Here is an 18,681-nt window from a genome sequence, read left to right on the forward strand (position 1 = left end):
TTTATCAGTTTTGTTTATTGTTTGATTTCTATGTTGTATGGATGCTTGTTTTGCCAGGTCCTTTGTGTTTTGACACCTGTTAATGTTCATTGAGGGAGTGCAGGTCCTATGAACATTTATAGGGCTAGGAGAATTAGAACATTACAAAGTCATACCTCCTAAATCCCCCAAAATAACAAGTCGTTTAGGTTTGTGGGTCCATAAACTCCAACTGTCTTCAACACTACTTGTTAGCTTATTCCTAATGCTTGTATGAAATTTACCATTAACAAGTTTCCAACTGTGACCCCATGTTTTTAAATCATTTTAAAGTCACAGTCTCGATCCACTGTACTAATTCCCTTCATAATTTTAAACACTTCAATCATGTCACCTCTTAATCTCCTTTTACTTAAACAGTAAAGACTCAGCTCTTTTCAGCTTCCCTCATAATTCACCCCCACCCCCCATATACCCAGCATTTCTCCTCTGAACGCGATCTCACCTCTCTGACTTTGTCTCCCAACCGTCCAACTTGAGCTGACCCTCTAATGTCCTCATTTCTAATCCTGTCCATCCTCATCACACCCAATGCAAATTTTAGCATTTTTAACTCTGCTACCTCCAGCTCTGTCTCCTGCTTTCTGGTCAGTGCCACCGTCTCCAGCCCATATAACATAGCTGGTCTCACTACCATCCTATAGATCTTCCCTTTCACTCTTGCTGATACCCGTCTGTCACAAATTAGTCCTGACCCTCATCTCCATCCATTCCACTCTGCCTGCACTCTCTTTTTCACCTCTCTTCCACAATCGCCATTACTCTGTACTGTTGATCCCAAGTATTTACACTCATCCATCTTCGCCAGCTCTGCTCCCTGCATCCTCACCATTACACTGACCTCCCTCTCATTTACACACATGTATTCTGTCTTGTTCCTACTGACTTCCATTCCTCTCCTTTAGAGCATATCTCCACCTCTCCAGGGTCTCCTCAATCTGCTCCCTACTATCGCTAAAGATCACAATGTCATCAGCAAACATCACAGTCCACGGGGCTCATGTCTAATCTCGTCTGTCAACCTGTCCATTAACATTGCAAATAAGAAAGAGCTCAGAGCTGATCCCTGATGTAATCCCACCTCCACATTGAATGGATCCGTCTCTCCTACCGCAGACCTCACCACCGTCACACTTCCCTCGTACATATCCTGTACAACTCTTACATACTTCTCTGCCACTCACGACTTCCTCATACAATACCACAGCTCCTCTCGAGGCACCCTGTCATATGCTTTCTCCAGGTCCACAAAGATGCAATGCAACTCCTTCTGGCCTTCTCTAAACTTCTCCATCAACATCCTCAGAGCAAACATGACATCTGTGGTCCTCTTTCTTGGCATCAAACCATACTGCTGCTCACTAATCATCACCTCACTTCTTAACCTAGCTTCCATTACTCTTTCCCATAACTTCATCCTGTGGCTCATCAATTTTACTCCCCTATAGTTACTGCAGTCCTGCACATCCCCCTTATTCTTAAATATCAGCACCAGTACACTTCTTCTCCACTCCTCGGGCATCCTCTCACTTTCCAAGATTCCATTAAACAATCTGGTTAAAAACTCCACTGCCATCTCTCCTAAACACCTCCATGCTTCCATAGGTATGTAATAACAATGGCCTTTTTCTATAGGTTGTGCAATTGCTGTAAACGGCCTTTCCATTCTTCATCTTCTTCATAGCTGTCCTTACTTCTTCCTTGCTAATCCATTGCACTTCCTGATTCACTATCTCCACATCATCCAACCTCTTCTCTCTGTCATTCTCTTCATTCATCAGCCTCTCAAAGTACTCTTTCCATCTGCTCAACACACTCTACTCGCTTGTGAGTATGTTTCCATCTTTATCTTTTATCACCCTAACCTGCTGCACATTTTTCCCAGCTCAGTCCCTCTGTCTAGCCCATAGGTACAGGTCCTTTTCTCCCTCCTTAGTGTCCAACTTCTCATACAACTCATCATGTGCCTTTTTCTTTAGCCTTTGCCACCTCTCTCTTCACCTTGCACCTTATCTGCTTATACTCTTGTCTACTTTCTGCATCTCTCTGACTGTCCCACTTCTTCTTTGCCATCATCTTCCTCTGTAAACTCTCATATTTCCTCATTCCACCACCAGGTTTCCTTTTCCTCTTTCCTCTTTCCAGATGTCACACCAAGCACCATTCTTGCTGTCACCCTTACTACATCTGCTGTAGTTGCCCAGCTGTCTGCTAACTCTTCACTGCCACCCAGTGCCTGTCTCACCTCCTCCCTAAACTCAACCTTGCAGTCTTCCTTTTTCAACTTCCACCATTTGATCCTTGGCTCTGCCCTCACTCTCTTCCTTTTCTTGATCTCCAACATCATCCTACAGACCACCATCCTATACTGCTTAACTAAACTTTCCTCTGCCACCAGTTTGCAGTCTTTAGTCTCCTTCAGATCAACTCTTCTACATAGGGATGTAATCCACCGGTGTGCATCTTCCTCCACTCTTGTACATCAACCTATGTTCCTCACTCTTCTTAAAATACGTATTCACCACAGCCATGTCCATCCTTTTGGCAAAAACCACTATCATCTGACCTTCTTCATTCGTCTCCTTGACACCATACCTACCCATCACCTTCTTGTCTCCACTGTTCCCTTCACCAACATGCCCGTTAAAATCTGCTCCAATCACCATTTTCTGTCCCGTGGGTAACACTGTTCATCATTTCATCCAACTCACTCCAAAAATCTTCTTTCTCACCCATTGCACACCCAACTTGTGGTGCATATGCACTAACAACATTCATCATCACACCTCCAATTTCCAGTTTCATAATCATTACTCTGCCTGACACTCTTTTCACCTCCAAAACACTCTTGACATACTGTTCCTTCAGAATAACTCCTACCCCATTTCTCCTCCCATCCACACCATTATAGAACAATTTGAATCCACCTCTAATCCACCAGGCCTTACTCCCCTTCCGTTTAGTCTCTTGCATGCACAATATATCAACCTTCCTTCTCTCCATCATATCTGCTATATCTCTCCCCTTACCAGTCATACTGCCAACATTCAAAGTTCTTACCCTCAGTTCCACTCTCTTTATCTTCCTCCGGACACGTCTCCCCCCTCTTCTCCTTCTTCGGCCAACAGTAGCCCACTTTCTGCCAGCACCCTGTTGGCGGTTATTGTTAACCCGATGCTTGACTGTTCCGGTATGGAAATTTGTATTGTTGTCCGCATATTGATTTGTCAAAATGTTACACCGGATGCCCTTCCCGACATAACCCTCCCCATTTATCTGGGCTTGGGACCAACACGGAGAAACACACTGGTTTGTGCATCCTCTGTGTCGCTGGGTTATACTTTAGAGTCCACTATGACTCCTAAATTCTTCTCACAAGGTGTACTCTCGATTTTCAGACCTCCCATTGTGTATTCAAACCTCACAATTCTACTTCCTATGTGTAATACTTTACATTTACTGACATTAAATTTCATCTGTCACAAATCTGCCCAAACCTGTATGCTGTCTAAGTCCCTATGTGATGATTCAACATTATCTACCAATCCACCTATGTTGGTATCATCTGCAAACTTAACCAGTTTGTTTTTTATATTCCTATCCAAATCATTAATATATAAGAAAAATAGCAGCAGCTCCAGCACTGACCCCTGCTGGACACCTATCTTAATATCAGCCAATTCTGATAAAGTTCCTAGACCCGACACCCTCTACTACCCATGTCTGAGCCAATTCTGCACCCATCTACACACCATACCCTGAATTCCCACTTCTTTTAGTTTGATGCCAAACCTCTCATGTGGCACCTCATCAAATGTGTTCTGAAAGTCAAGATAAATAATATCATATGCTCCACTCTGATTATGTCATTTTGTTGTTTCCTCATAGGACTCCAGCATGTTAGTAAAACATGACCAACCTCTTCTGAACCCATGTTGATTGTTCAATCTTTTCCTTAATAATTCCTTTAATTAATTTTCCTATGATGCATATTAAGCCTATTGGCCTATTGTTGCTTGGATCTGCCCATCACCCTTTTTATATAATGAGATTTTCCAGTCCTTCAGAATTTCTCTAGTACACAGTGACATTAAAAATATGCATTTTGTTTATATCTGTACTCATTATCCTGCTTAAGAACTCAAAGGTAAATATTATCTGGTCCTAGTGATTTTGTTGATTTCAGCACTTCTCTCGTTACAATTTCCAAATCCCTTAGTGCCACCTGTAGTCCCTGTAACCACTGGGAGGTTATCTACTTCCTCACATGTGAAAACCTCAGAAAACTGCAAGTCTAGGAGGAGGGGAGGCTGGGGAGCATGTACTGATACAGCACGCTGCTGAACCCACCACTTGACCCGAGTGCAGCCATGCAATACATGGCACCTCAACATCACAATCGAACAGTGTGAGTTTTTTATTTTCCATTGGCTAAAGTACCAGTCCAGCTACCATCCCTCAAGTTTTCTCTGTGAGTTGGAGGACCTAGTTGCAGGGCTGGATGCAGATTAATATCATACCCAGGACAAAACAAAAGGCTTTGCTCAAGGGCCCAAGAGTCACTTCTGGTGTTTTCGGGATTTGAACTGGCCACTTTCCAATTGCTAGAGCAGATCCTTAGCCTTAGAGCCACCACTCCGCCAGTTTAGCATTTAGAACATCTGCTATTTCACTGTCTGTATTTTTTAATTCCCTTTTACTAATCCTGATGCACTTCACCTTCTTCTTGACTGTTCATTTACTATTAAAATGCTGAAAGAAAGAATCTCTTAGGCTCTTCTTTCGCCTTATCTGCTGTATTCTTCTCTGCCTTTTATCCTCCCTAACCTTCTTCTTAATGGTTGGCCTCATGTTCTCATATGCCCCATGATTCACATTTAAGTAATTAGTCTTATATGCTTTATCCATCTGCGTTTTCCTTTGCAGCTTGTCTTTTTTATCTCAGTATTCACTCATTTAAAGTGTACCTGTCCTGCATTACATGTAAAACCTGTTTAAACCTGTTCGACTGCTCCTCAACTATCTCCACACTTAACACTAGATTTACCAAAAGCTACCAAAAAAACGTGTAATTCCGCCCCACTTTAAATCCCTTTACACCTCTCCGTCAGAGTCTTTGGTCTTGTAAATGTGTCGATCAACACAAGCAGTAAGCAGCCTACTAAACCTTCTTCCCACCCATTGCCGTGGCTCAATTCACAAAGAAGAACCTCAGTGCTCAGTGTTTACCTTGGAGTGAGTTGCCCAGAGTTGTATAGGGAAATAATATATATTATTTGGAACGCTTACATTTCATGTGTGTTCCATGTCTACAACAATTTATGTAAACACATCGTTAAAACGAATGTTTTTCATGTTTTAGTAATAAATGACAAAATGTAGTCATGAACTGTATAATGTGTGAAGCCTGAAGTCCACATATCAAATAAACACTTTGACAAAAGGTGCAAGTATAATACAACAGCTTCCATTGTGCAGTGGTAAGATCTTTCTTGTAATCAAGAGGTGGCCGGTTCGATCCTCGCTGCCTCATAAATTTACCGTAATGAGTAGTGAGCTTCTCTTTTTCTTAATAATATACAATAAACACATACATTTCATTGTGTCTGTAACAGCCGGTGTACATTTATAATACTTGTAGAAGTTAGCGTATAATAATGCAATATTATTTGAAAACGAACAGTGTCAGATCGGGTGTAAATTTAAACAGACGCTTTTAGTTACAAGTACCATAAATTTAAGCCCAATCTGACGCTGTTTGTTTTCAAATAATATTGCATTAGTTGCTATGATGTTTTCTGATTGGTATTGATCAGGTCATAAAATGATTTCTTCAAAATGTCACATTTCTTTGTCTCTTTCTTTTTTCTCCCCGGTGCTGTGTTGACATCATGGAGTAAAAGGTGTGAGCTTATTCAGTGCAAAAAAGAACACACGGGTGGCCGGTTGCTGTGTGCTACAATATGCTTGACCAGGCGGCGATCAATGCACATGTACTGTACAAGGTATGCACGGGTCCATTAAGAAAAGAAGAGTGTTCTTTGTTCACCTTGCAGAAGAACTTAAGCATTGCTTCTTACAAGTAAAGGTGATGGAAAAAGAAAGAGAGGATGCAACATCGACAAGCTTCTGTTTCAAGACCACCACCATCTCCCAGAAAAATAAACTCGGTCAGTTTCAGGTGCTCTCTTCAATGTAATAGAAACCACAGTATAGAGAGAAGTGTGTACATTACAACAAGTACACATGTTATAAATGTAGGAAGGGCGGTCCTTGGGTGTATGGAAACTGTTAATATTTGATTCTGCATATAGCACTGAACTGACCTCTCTGTACTATTCTTTCCAAAGCATGTACTGGAGTACAAAAGAAACAGCACCATGCACCAAAATGTGGAGACTGGGCAAAAAAGAAACTGCAAGAAGGGAAGGCATGCAAATTTATATGAATAATGTTGCATCAGTGCTACGTTTTGTAAAATGTACTATACAGGTCATAAAATGAATAATTCCAAATATCATATATACCTATGTCTCAGTTTTTTGTTAGTGCAGCTTTGACATCATGGACCATAAGGTGCATACTAATTCAGCGTGAGCAGGAACACTCAATAAAACTGAATAAAAAAAATTCAGGTGACGGTGAAATATGAAGAAGGTAGATTCACCAGAGTTTGTGTGTCAGCTTTTTTCCCCTCCAGATCAGGGAATCTACAGTTGCATTGTCTCAAAACACCACTCACATCTACAATTATTCCCAGTTTCAAATAAAAACTAACAGCGTCAGATCTGGGGTGGTGGTGGTGGTGGTATGGGTGGTATCGTGAACATGATTGAGAGAATAAAACTGAATAAAAAAAAAAAGCTAACTTTTACAAGTACTATAAATTTACACTGGCTGTTAAAGATACAGATCAAATGTATGTTTTCATTGTATATTATCTATACTAATAAAAGGCAAAGCCCTCACTCACTCACTCACTCACTCATCACTAATTCTCCAACTTCCCGTTTAGGTAGAAGGCTGAAATTTGGCAGGCTTATTCCTTACAGCTTACTTACAAAAGTTAAGTAGGTTTCATTTTGAAATTCTACGCGTAACGGTCATAACGGTCGATAACGGTCGACAACGTCCGCCATGTTGAACTTTCTTATTTATGGCCCCATCTTCACGAAATTTGGTAGGCGGCTTCCCTGCGCTAACCGAAACCGATGTACATACTTATTTCGATGGTATGATACCACTGTCGGCTGCCATATTGAACTTTCCAAACGTCACTAATTCTCCAACTTCCAGTGTAGGTAGAAGGCTGAAATTTGGCAGGCTCATTCCTTACAGCTTACTTACAAAAGTTAAGCAGGTTTCATTTCGAAATTCTACTCATAACGGTCAACAACGTCCGCCATGTTGAACTTTCTTATTCATTACTAATAAAAGGCAAAGCCCTCACTCACTCACTCACTCACTCACTCACTCACTCATCACTAATTCTCCAACTTCCCGTGTAGGTAGAAGGCTGAAATTTGGCAGGCTTATTCCTTACAGCTTACTTACAAAAGTTAAGCAGGTTTCATTTCGAAATTCTGCACGTAATGGTCATAACGGTCGATAATGGTCGACAACGTCCGCCATGTTGAACTTTCATATTTATGGCCCCATCTTCACGAAATTTGGTAGGCGGCTTCCCTGTGCTAACCGAAACCGATGTACGTACTTATTTCGATGGTATGACGCCACTGTCGGCCGCCATATTGAACTTTACAACAGTCTTTGTTACTTATGGGCCCATCTTCAAGAAATTTGGTACGCAGGTTCCCAACGCTAACTGAATCCTACTTACGTACATATATACGTCCATAGCCTGCAGCTCAGTCACCGTGTGAGGTGGCATTGGGTCCCCCATCCCAACACCTCCCACGTTGTTGGCTGCCTGCCTATATAAGGCCGTCCGTCGCTCCGGTCTCTACATTCCCTTCCTTTCTTCGCCACGGGATTCACGTCTCTCTGCTGATAACTACAGCCTTTTTATTTAATCCACAGCTTCTCCTCTGTTTTATTGTTCATTTATTACGATTATAGTTATTGTGCAGGTATTTTAGACTTACTTTACATTGTTCAGGTACCCATTTCCTTTATCATTCCAACCTAACCTGCATTAACATGTCTATTGAGGTGATAACCATCGATCAAAGAACTGTCATTTACCGAGTGGTTTCCATGCCCGGAGATAGCACCTACCTTTTCCATTCTCTTTGTTACATATTGCACGGCCATATCAGGCTCACTCTTGATATCTGGAGGAACATTGTGTCTTATGTATTGAATGACTGCGACAGGTTCAAGGTGAGGACTGATGACGGTACAGGAGATAATTATACTACACAGGAGCACTATAAGAGTGAAATGCTTAAGCCCTTCACCTATGCATCTGCATGTGAGTTGATGGCTGCCGCTGAATTGTTTGGATGTCGCTTTCAAGTAGACCGAAATGGCCAAATATTTTACACCTTTGGACAACCGCCAATGCCTCTTAAACATCTCAGATTGACAGGTGATGATTTCAGTAGTGGATACTTTGATGTTTATGAATGTTTAAACTCTCAAAAGCTGGATGTGAAGTTATCGATGAAACTGGTTGTATACTTACAACGCTTGACAGATGCTGAATGTCACTTCAACACAAGCCCTACAAATACTGTCATAATTGAAACAAACCATGAAACTCAAACCGATTATGACAGCAGCAATCCAAGCTGTGAGATTTGAAACAAAATTACTGTTCACATGGCCAACTGTACTTGCATGCTTAAGAGTAAGCTCAGCGCACAGCTTGGTCATGTTACAACCAGAGGGTCAAACTCACAATGTGGTATACAAAGAGATCCTTAACAAATAATTATTGGCATATTTTCCCTCAGTTTAAAAAGGTTTAATTTTATTCTTAATAAAACTTTTAAGGCAGTACTTCGCTGCTGTGAAATGCGGGTATTTTGCTATATATATATCTATATCTATATCTATATCTATATATATATATATATAGATAGATATATAGATATACAGAGATATAGATATATATAGATATATATATAGATATTAGATATATATATATATATATATATATATATATATATATATATATATATATATATATATATATATATATATATATATACTGTATATATAATGTGTGTGTATGTATGTATGTGTATATATATATACTAACAAAAGGCAAAGCCCTCACTCACTGACTCACTCACTGACTCATCACTAATTCTCCAACTTGCCGTGTAGGTAGAAGGCTGAACTTTGGCAGGCTTATTCCTTACAGCTTACTTACAAAAGTTGGGCAGGTTTCATTTCGAAATTCTACGCATAAGGGTCATAACTGGAAGCTATTTTTCCCCATATAATGTAATGGAGTCTTGAGTTGGAGATGGCGTGGGGGGGAGTTTCGTGTGACATCATCACGCCTCCTACGTAAGTGCGTAGAGAACAAGGAAGAACTCCAAGCACAAAACGCCATTTCACAATTGAGAAGGCAGAAAAACATTATGAAGCAAATGATGCATATGCGGAAACAAAGCACGGCGTGAACCGTAAGTTTATATTAAATTAAGTTCATAGACAGGCTGCCACTAGCGTTTGTAATTTAGTGCCTGCCCATATAAGGCCGTCCATCAGCGGCAATCCAATACAAACACTGCCGGTAAATGTTCACGGGTGAAGGACTGTGCTTATGCAGAGGAAGATGAGATGGTCAGGGTGGTGTTTGGCACAAACTCATTGAAACTGCGAGAGAAACTTTTAAGTGCGGGTCTTAGCTGACATTACACGATGGCACCAGTACAGCTGGGAACCTTCGATGCAAGAACACCAAGCGGCTCACGTGAACTGACGCAATGCGCAGACAAAAAGCAACAGTTCCAAAGAGTGCTGAGCAAAACCGAATTACACAATTGAGAAGGCAGCAAAAAAATATGAAGCGTCTTATACATAGAATCATATTCATAAGTGCAGCTACTGCGGAAACAAAGCACACGGTGGAAAAAGTGAATGTCCTGCTAAAGGAAGACAGTGTAAAAAAACCCGTGCATGCAGTTTGTCACATCACAGATTAAAAGGAAGACGAGCTGTTTATTGATGCAGTAAGGAACTAATCGATGAATGAAACCTCTTATCTTTACAACGATTGACAAACACGGAATGTAACTTGAACACATCCTACAAATACGAGCCTGATTGAAAGAAATAATGATAATCAAATCCTTGATGACAGCAACATTCAATAACACTCACAAAACAATTACTGTATATTGACAATCATGTTACGTTATTTTTAAAATGTTCCCTTTTCTTTTCATAACTTCTACTTCTCCACTGCGGTACGGGTATATATATATAAATGTATATATATACCCGATCTACAATACATACTTTAGCATAGACAAGCCACACGCTGTGGCTAATTGTAGAGTCTTAAGCCTCTAACGCCGACATTGAGGTTGATTCGAGAGGGTGTACTGACTATGTACGCGCTACCTGATTCATTTTACCTTAGCATCTCCTTGGTTTGGGGCGTATGAAAAATATTAGGTTAAGCAGAATCATGTTACGTTATTTTTAAAATTTTCCCTTTCTTAGCACAAGCACAGCTGAGAAGCTTCGATGCATGTACTCCATAGCGTTAAAAATAACGCATTTAATCACACTTTCAATTCCAAGCAAGCGGGAACTTTTGTCAATGCATGATTTCCTGGTACATCCATTACACTGATGCACACATCACAGCTACAAAAATGTTAGAGTCGGAATAAAGCGCGTTCCTACGACTGATCATTTCGACTACCAGCGAAGCCTTGATAAAAGCATGGTTTTGTGCACACTGAAAAGCAAGCAAAATTAGATGCATTACAGAAAGCGGACTTTGTGGCTCTTACTGGGGATCATTGGACTTCCGTGACCGTTAGTAATTCTAAATACATCTAATTACAAAATGTTCAATGATCACACTGTTTTAGCCTAATGTACAAAATAATTTTGGCTAATGTTACTCAGAGTTTAAAGAGTAAGCTGGTCAAATTACCTTTTATGTTTCTGACTTATTTTTTAAGAAGAAAACTGCACTTTATGTTGAAATTTTGGTTATTATTATTTAAAGACAATACTATTCTGAAAATGTACTTAAAGTACTTAAACTACCACTTTATTTTTAAGTCTGCCCAATTTTAACCAGGGATGATATTTTTGTTTCTGTTTTGAATTCAAATGCAGTTTAAAAGCTTTTTTCAGAAATTAAAACAGCTTCAGTTTACAATATTCATGTCCATGTCTATTATTTGATTCTGTAAGCCCACTAAAACCGTTTTAAATTAAAAAAAAAACATTTGCGATTTGGGGCAAATTTCGTGTCGATTACATACGATTAATCAAGATTAATTCTTACACAGCCTCTAATTAATTGGATTAATTTTTTAATCGAGTCCCACCTAATATATATATATATGTAGATATATATATGTAGATTTATATATATATGTGTATATACAGTATATATGTAGATATGTATATGTTGTATATACAGTATGTATATATGTGTGTGTGTATATATACAGTATGTGTATATATGTATATGTATATATATGTATGTGTGTATATGTATATATATATAACTGTATATATATATATATATATATATATATATATATTTATATATATGTTTATATGTATATATATGTTTATATATATATATATATATATATATGCCAGCAACACTCATGACAATGACAAAACAATTACATTGTCAATCATGTTAAGTTATTATTAAAATGTTTCCTTTTCTTTTTACTTCTCGCTGCCAATGCAGGTATTTTGCTATATATATATATATATATATAATATAAATAGATAGATATGACAACAACACTCATATCAAAGACAAAACAATTACATTAACAATCATCTTACGTTATTTTTAAAATGTTTGCTTTTCTTTTTCATAACTTCTTTAACACACTACTTTTCCTGCGAGCCTTGGTATTCTGCTAGTATATATATATATATATATATATATATATATATATATATATATATATATATATATATATATATGACAGCAACACTCATAACAGTGACAAAACAATTACATTGACGATCATGTTACGTTATTTTCAAGATGTTTCCTTTTCTTTATCATTACTTCTTTAACACACTACTTCTCCGCTGCGAAGCGTGGGTATTTTGCTAGTTAATAATAAGAGCAGCTCACTACTCAAAACGATCAATTGGCGAGGTAGCAAGGAATCACTTACCACTGCACAATGGAAGCTGTGGTATTAAACTTGCACCTTTTATAAAAGTGTTTATTTGATATTTGGACTTCAGGCTTCCCACATTATACAGTTCATGACTACATTTTGTCATTTATTACTAAAACATGAAAAACATTCGTTTTAACGATGTGTTTGCATAGATTGTTGTAGACACGGAACATACAAGAAATGTTTTTCCAAATGATATATTTCCCTATACAATTCTAACACTCCAAAATGACATTCTTCTTTGCGAAATGAGCTGCAGCGATGGGTGCTGGGGAAAGAGATAGTAGGCTGCTTGCTGCTTGTGTGGATCGACATATTTACAAGACAAAATACGCTGATGGAGAGGTGCAAAGGGATTTAACGTGGGCCAGAATTACAAGTTTCTTTCTTAGGCTTTGGTAATTCTAGTGTTTAAAGCATATCCAGTTAATCCCTTTAAGACTTTGATGGATCTGCTCAAAATTTGCCCTGCCAAAGTTAAACTTAATAGTTTTAGTTTTTGCACCCCACACTCTTCAAAAACACTGAAGATTTTATTATAGTATGGTCATATGACCCCAGTCACCCATGACTATATCATCACCCTGTAAACTTGCCTTTTTAATATTAATAAAAAATGCTAATTTAAATTACTGTCTGCATTAGGTGGTATGTAACACACTCTTAAAATAAGGCCTCTTTTTTAATTCAATCCAACAGAAGAGAAGATTTGTATTTAAATTCTGTTTAACATAAACAGCAAACCCCCCAAATATTCTGTTTTGTCTATCCTTCTTCATAAATGTGAATATGATACTCATCTCCATCTTTGTTGTTTAGACAAGTTTCTGTTATTGCTATAATATCATAATCATGCTCAGCCACATAAACTCCAAATTCCTTGTTTTATCTTTGGTACTACTAGTATCAAGACAAACAATTTTAACGTGTTACTCATTTTACTTTTATTTACTTTCATTAACTTTGGGTTAGAATTTAAGTTGCTATGTATATTTGTTTTTATACTTTTGCTTGTCCCTTCATGTACAGTTCTAAATTTGTCCTGTCAAACTTCTTGCCCCCCCCAACTCTCGACTAACCGAATCATATGCCTCCTTAACACATTGGTTTCCCTCCTGTTCAGCAGATGTAACCTGTTGTCATGGAACAAGTCCAAAAGAAGTCCCAGTGCTCAGTAATTCTATACCTTTCTACCTTACATCAAGGTTTGAGCTACATGTTAAGCCTTTTACTCTCCTCAATCTTACCCTGGACTGGCGCGTGACACAGACCGAATTTTGGAGAAGACTACCTTGTCAGTTCTGCTCCTTAACCTGGCACCTAACTCTTTAAATTTGGATTACAGAACTCACAGCCTGCCTTTATTTATGCATGTCATTTCTTTCAACATAGACAATGACAACTGGATCCACCCCTCTCTGTCCAAGAGGCTATCAACCCTTCCAGGGAGGTTTCCCACATCTGCACCAGTAAAGAAACACACTGTGCAAGGCTCACTGTCACTGGAGCAAACCTGTACTTCAAAATCTGTAATGACTGAGTCACTGTGCCTCTCTGGTTTTGAAGTGGCCCTTTAAAGCTCCCGATAGATCGAGATAGATCAGACAGAGATAGATAGATTAGAAATAGACTGATTGATGTGAAAGGCACAATATAACAGACAGACAGATAAATAGATGGATAGATATTTTTTGTCTCCAAGGGGAAATTTGGCTTTTCATAGAAGCTCTCTAAATAAATAAATAGGTAGATCAGTAACTAAATAGATATACACACACACACAAAGCAAAAGAAGGAAAGGTTCTGTCTTGGCTGTCATAATCCTAGTGAGTATTACACAGATGTATTGTTGCTTGTATAAAAGACACCCCCATTGCATTTCTTGACACACCTCTGCCAAATAATTCATTGGCTGCTATATTTATAGTCGGAGGTCTACAGAGTGAAGAGTAAAGGAGATAAAACTGACCCTTGGGCTGTGTCAATGTTACACAGCATAGGATACCATAGACTCATCCGCCTGCATATTAGTGAGCTGACCCCTTAACAGGGATGTGTGGATGGTATTGAAGGCACTGGAGAAATAATAATAATAATTAAAAAAAAAACAATCCTCACGGTGCTGCCAGCTTGGTCCGAGTGAGAATAAGCCTAGTGGAGAAGATATATACTTGCATCCTCCACTCCAATCTTTGTCTTTTAGGTAAACTGCAGTGGGCCCAGATGGTCTGCCACAAGAGCATTCATATACTCCAAGACTAATTTCTCAAAGATCTTCATCGTGATTTGAGATGTATGTGCCATAGGTCTTTAGTCATTAGGTGAAGTGGCATCTGCCTTCTTTAGAATAAGAACTATGCAGGATGTTTCCATAACAGCAACACATTCTGACGCCTTAGGGACAAACTGAAAAGGTTAACAAGGACACCACAAAGTTGGTCAGCACAGGCCTTAGGAACTTGAAGATCCATCTGGTCCTGCAGCCTTTCCTGTGTGTAGCTTCCTCAGTTGTCTCCTTACTTGGCCTTCAGTTATGGACACTCCACACTGATGGTAAGAGGTGGACTTATCACTGGGCATTCCAGTTGATGAGGTAGGAGTTGTTTATATACAAGGGATGGTTTGGGGAGGCTGTTATTGGAAGAGGGTGGCAGAGGGAGGCAAAAATCTTATTAAAGAATTGGTTACAAACATTTGCTGAACCTCAGACATTTTAGAGATACCATCCAGCTCTGCATGGACCTGAAAACAGTTTGTCACTTCCAGAGCTGGACTTGATGACCCTAGACAGTTTACACTTTACCTTGCACCTTGTGATCATAACCCGCCTATCTCTACCTGTCTGGGGGAAGGACTTCTGTACTGTTTCTCCAATGTAAAACCCTCATCGTTATCTACTGTTCACCTCTGTTATAGCACATCTTTAATTGAAAACAGCAGTGTCAGATCGGGGAGAGTGTGAACATGACTGAGAGAATAAAACTGAATTAAAAAAAAGCGCTAACCTTTACAAGTACCATAAATTAACATCAGCTGTTAACAGACTTAAATCAAATGTATGTTTTTATTCTATAGTAGTAACAATAAGAGCAGCTCACTATTCAGAAAGGTAAATCTAGGAAGGAGCCAGAATCAAACCTGCAACCACTTGATTATGTTGTACCCTAACCCGATTTCTTTATCGGTTAGAGCCTTGAATAAAAGCGCACTTGTTTTGTTATACCTTTTATGAAAGTGTTTATTTGATATTTGGACTTCAGTCCTCAAACATTATACACGTCATGTCAAAGTTTTGTCATTTATACTATAACATGTAAAAAGGTTCTGTTTTAGCTATGTGTTGCAAAATTTCTTGCCTTGCATTTCCTTTCATCCTACATTTACCCAGATTGCTGTAGACACGGAATACACATGAAATGCATGTGCTCCAAATAATGATATATTATTTACCCTGTACAACTTCAGGCACTACACGCCCTGATAAACAGACTTGAGCTAGGAGGACATTTTGTCTGACTTGAGCTGCAGTGGTGGGTTGATGGGATAGCAGACTGCTTGCTACTTGTGCTGATCGACACCTTTGCAAAACAAAAAACGTTAATAAAGAGGTGTGAAGGAATTTAAGATGGACTAGGATATAATTTTTTTTTGCAAGTTTCAGGGATTCTAGTCTTAAAGTAAATATCCCATTAACTTCTGCATATCACTTTGGGATATACAAATATTAAATTAGTAACAAATAACCATTTCCTCAGTTGGTTGATCAGGGTTTCACAACTGCAAACTGTTGTTTCATCTAAAAAAACAAAAGACGCTGGTGCCTCTAAAACATTTTTTATTCTTTTTCTTTTAGCAACACATTAGCATATTTTCCAGGTGTCTCTGTAGATGTGCTGCTGATTTTGAAATCAAAAGTGAGCAACACAACAAACAGAACTAGAATCAAATCACATGTACTGGTCCCTTATACCAGACCCTAACTGTAGACCAGTTTAAATGGACCCCACAAAGGCTCTCCTACCTTTGCCTCATCATTGGTGAGAATCTTCTTCCTGACCAGGCTCTCCAGGATGTTTGTCATCTTAGCTTTAATCAGATAGGCCAGGCAGGGCCTGAAGTACTCGGTGATCTTGAGGAGATCTTCATGACGGTATCTTTTAAGAACCTTAAGAATGGTCTGCAAATACTCAGGATTGCAAGTCAGACCAACACAAACCTTCATAGCTGTAACTGGAAGAGTCAAGATGAAGATAAGCAGGTTAAAGTTCTGTGTAGCTGAGCATAATTATGAAATCATAGAGAAACCAAACTGAATAATAGAGGTGGGCAGAATTGAAAAAGGAAACTAAAAGAGCCAAGATAGCAGTCAAACTTGTCATACCTGCTAAGCCTTCATCCAGCGCCGCTGTGGTCAGGCCGGACATTATTGGTTGTCAGATGGTGGTGAGCACACAATACTTTGGAACTGTGCTAGAGGGTAGTGTAATTTATCATAGCATGCACTCAGTAAATAGTCATGTAATCTGAGATCCTCGAGGTAACGAGATCAGCAACTGGAGTCTTTAAGTTTCACATGCCCTCTGACTAGATGTCATGTAGTGTGCAGCTCCCTTAAACTGACCAATGGACTCATAGGTTCCCGTCTTTTAATGAAGGGTCTTCATCTTTAGTCTGCAGTTCATCTAACTTGCAGCTCAGAATGGTCTGCTGTCAGCTTTGTCTTCTCTCTGTTATTTCCAAAGGGTTTAAATGATGTGCCTGTGTATGCTAACATATGGAGGGCTGTCTACCCTACCATCATGGAGGTAATGAACGAGCAGTCAAGAAAAGGAAGAGACACATGGTAGAAACCAAGCGGTCCTCCAAGACCACCGCTGCATGGGTGAAAGAAGCTGACACAATTTATTGGACTTGTTGCATATTATTTGAAAAGTTTAAACTATGGAAACAGCCAGATTATTTTAAATGTAAGTGTATTTTTAAAAAAAGTGTATTGATGTATTTGATTAATGTAGGACTGTTTTAAAATTGTTGCATGGACTACTTCATAGTGCCGGCACCACAGGACAGAAAAGCTTGGTCTAAATAAAACATGGTGGGCACCATGAAAAGATCAACAATCAAATCTTTTTAATTTTTAGAAAACTGCACAGTTTTATTTTCTGCAACATGAGCAACTGGAGTTTTTATTTTCCTGCCGTCCCTGGCCATCTGACCATAATTAGTAATTGAGATGGACATTTTGACTCTCAGTTGTTATAAATAAGTGTGCTCGAGTTTCTAGTTTTGTAACTTGCTATTATCATTGTAAAGCACTTTGCACTTCTGCCATGTCTGAGAATGTGTGATAGAAAGAAATGACGGTGTAAGTTTGTCATTTACGTTTGGTCCCGTGATGTGCGACTCCAGGGCCTTTTGTCAACTTCCCAGTGACTTCTGAGATTTTATTGTAGGCGAGATAATTAATTAATGGATACTAACCCATGTGAGTAGACTGTGCTGCACATACCTGGAGCTTTGATCTTCTCTGTGGGGAAAAAGAAAAAGCTCCGAGTTAGTGTGTGCATCTTCATCAAACTCACATCAGCAAAAGATGTTCTGTTTTTGCAATCTTAAATATTTCACTGCTGAAACCCCCAGACTGTTTATATCAACACCACCAGGTTTAATTCCCCCCAGTAGACCGCAGTTGTCTGCTCTTTCATAAACTCCTCTATGACGTTGTTATCCATCTTCTCAAATCACGTACAGATGCATCTCAATAAATTAGAATATCATAAAAAAGTTAATTTATTTCAGTAATTCATTTCACAAAGTGAATCTCCAATTATATAGACTGATCACACAGAGTGATATATTTCAAGAGCTTATTTCTTTTAATTTTTATGATTGTGGCCTACAGGTAATAAAAACTCAAAATTCAGTATCTTGGAAAATTAGAATATTATATAAGACCAATAAAAAAATATTTTTGATACAGAAATATTGGCCTAATGAAAAGCATGTCCATGTATGCACTCAATACTTGGTTGGGGCTCCTTTTCAATGAATTACTGCATTAATGCAGTGTGGCATGGAGGCGATCAGCCTGTGGCACTGTGGAGATGTTATGGAAGCCCAGGATGCTTTGATACTGGTCTTCAGCTTGTCTGTGTGGTTGGGTCTGGTGTGTCTCTACTGGGTTTAGGTCAAGCAAGTTTGCTGGCCAATCAAGCCCAGTGATACCATGGTAATTAAACCAGGTATTGGAAATTTTGGCAGTGAGGGCAAGTGCCAAGTCCTGCTGGAAAAAGAAACCAGCAACTCCATAAAGTTTGTCAGC

At 38.9% G+C, this 18,681-nt stretch overlaps 1 protein-coding gene across 4 annotated transcripts in view; it reads right to left on the reverse strand.

The window, feature by feature from the left end:
• The window catches only part of LOC120521855 (NACHT, LRR and PYD domains-containing protein 12-like), a 1,152,437-nt gene that overhangs the window by 1,069,164 nt on the left and 64,592 nt on the right, over window positions 1–18,681 (reverse strand). For all 4 annotated transcript variants that reach the window (XM_039743177.1, XM_039743172.1, XM_039743176.1 and 1 more), the window contains 2 exons: window positions 17,869–17,886; window positions 16,381–16,589 (listed from right to left, as the gene is read on the reverse strand). In XM_039743177.1, coding sequence (XP_039599111.1) covers window positions 16,381–16,589; window positions 17,869–17,886 — 227 coding nt within the window. The remainder of the gene's footprint in view (window positions 1–16,380; window positions 16,590–17,868; window positions 17,887–18,681) is intronic.

This window comes from Polypterus senegalus, chromosome 2 (assembly GCF_016835505.1).
Source record: "Polypterus senegalus isolate Bchr_013 chromosome 2, ASM1683550v1, whole genome shotgun sequence".
Classification (NCBI taxonomy): Eukaryota; Metazoa; Chordata; class Cladistia; order Polypteriformes; family Polypteridae; genus Polypterus; species Polypterus senegalus.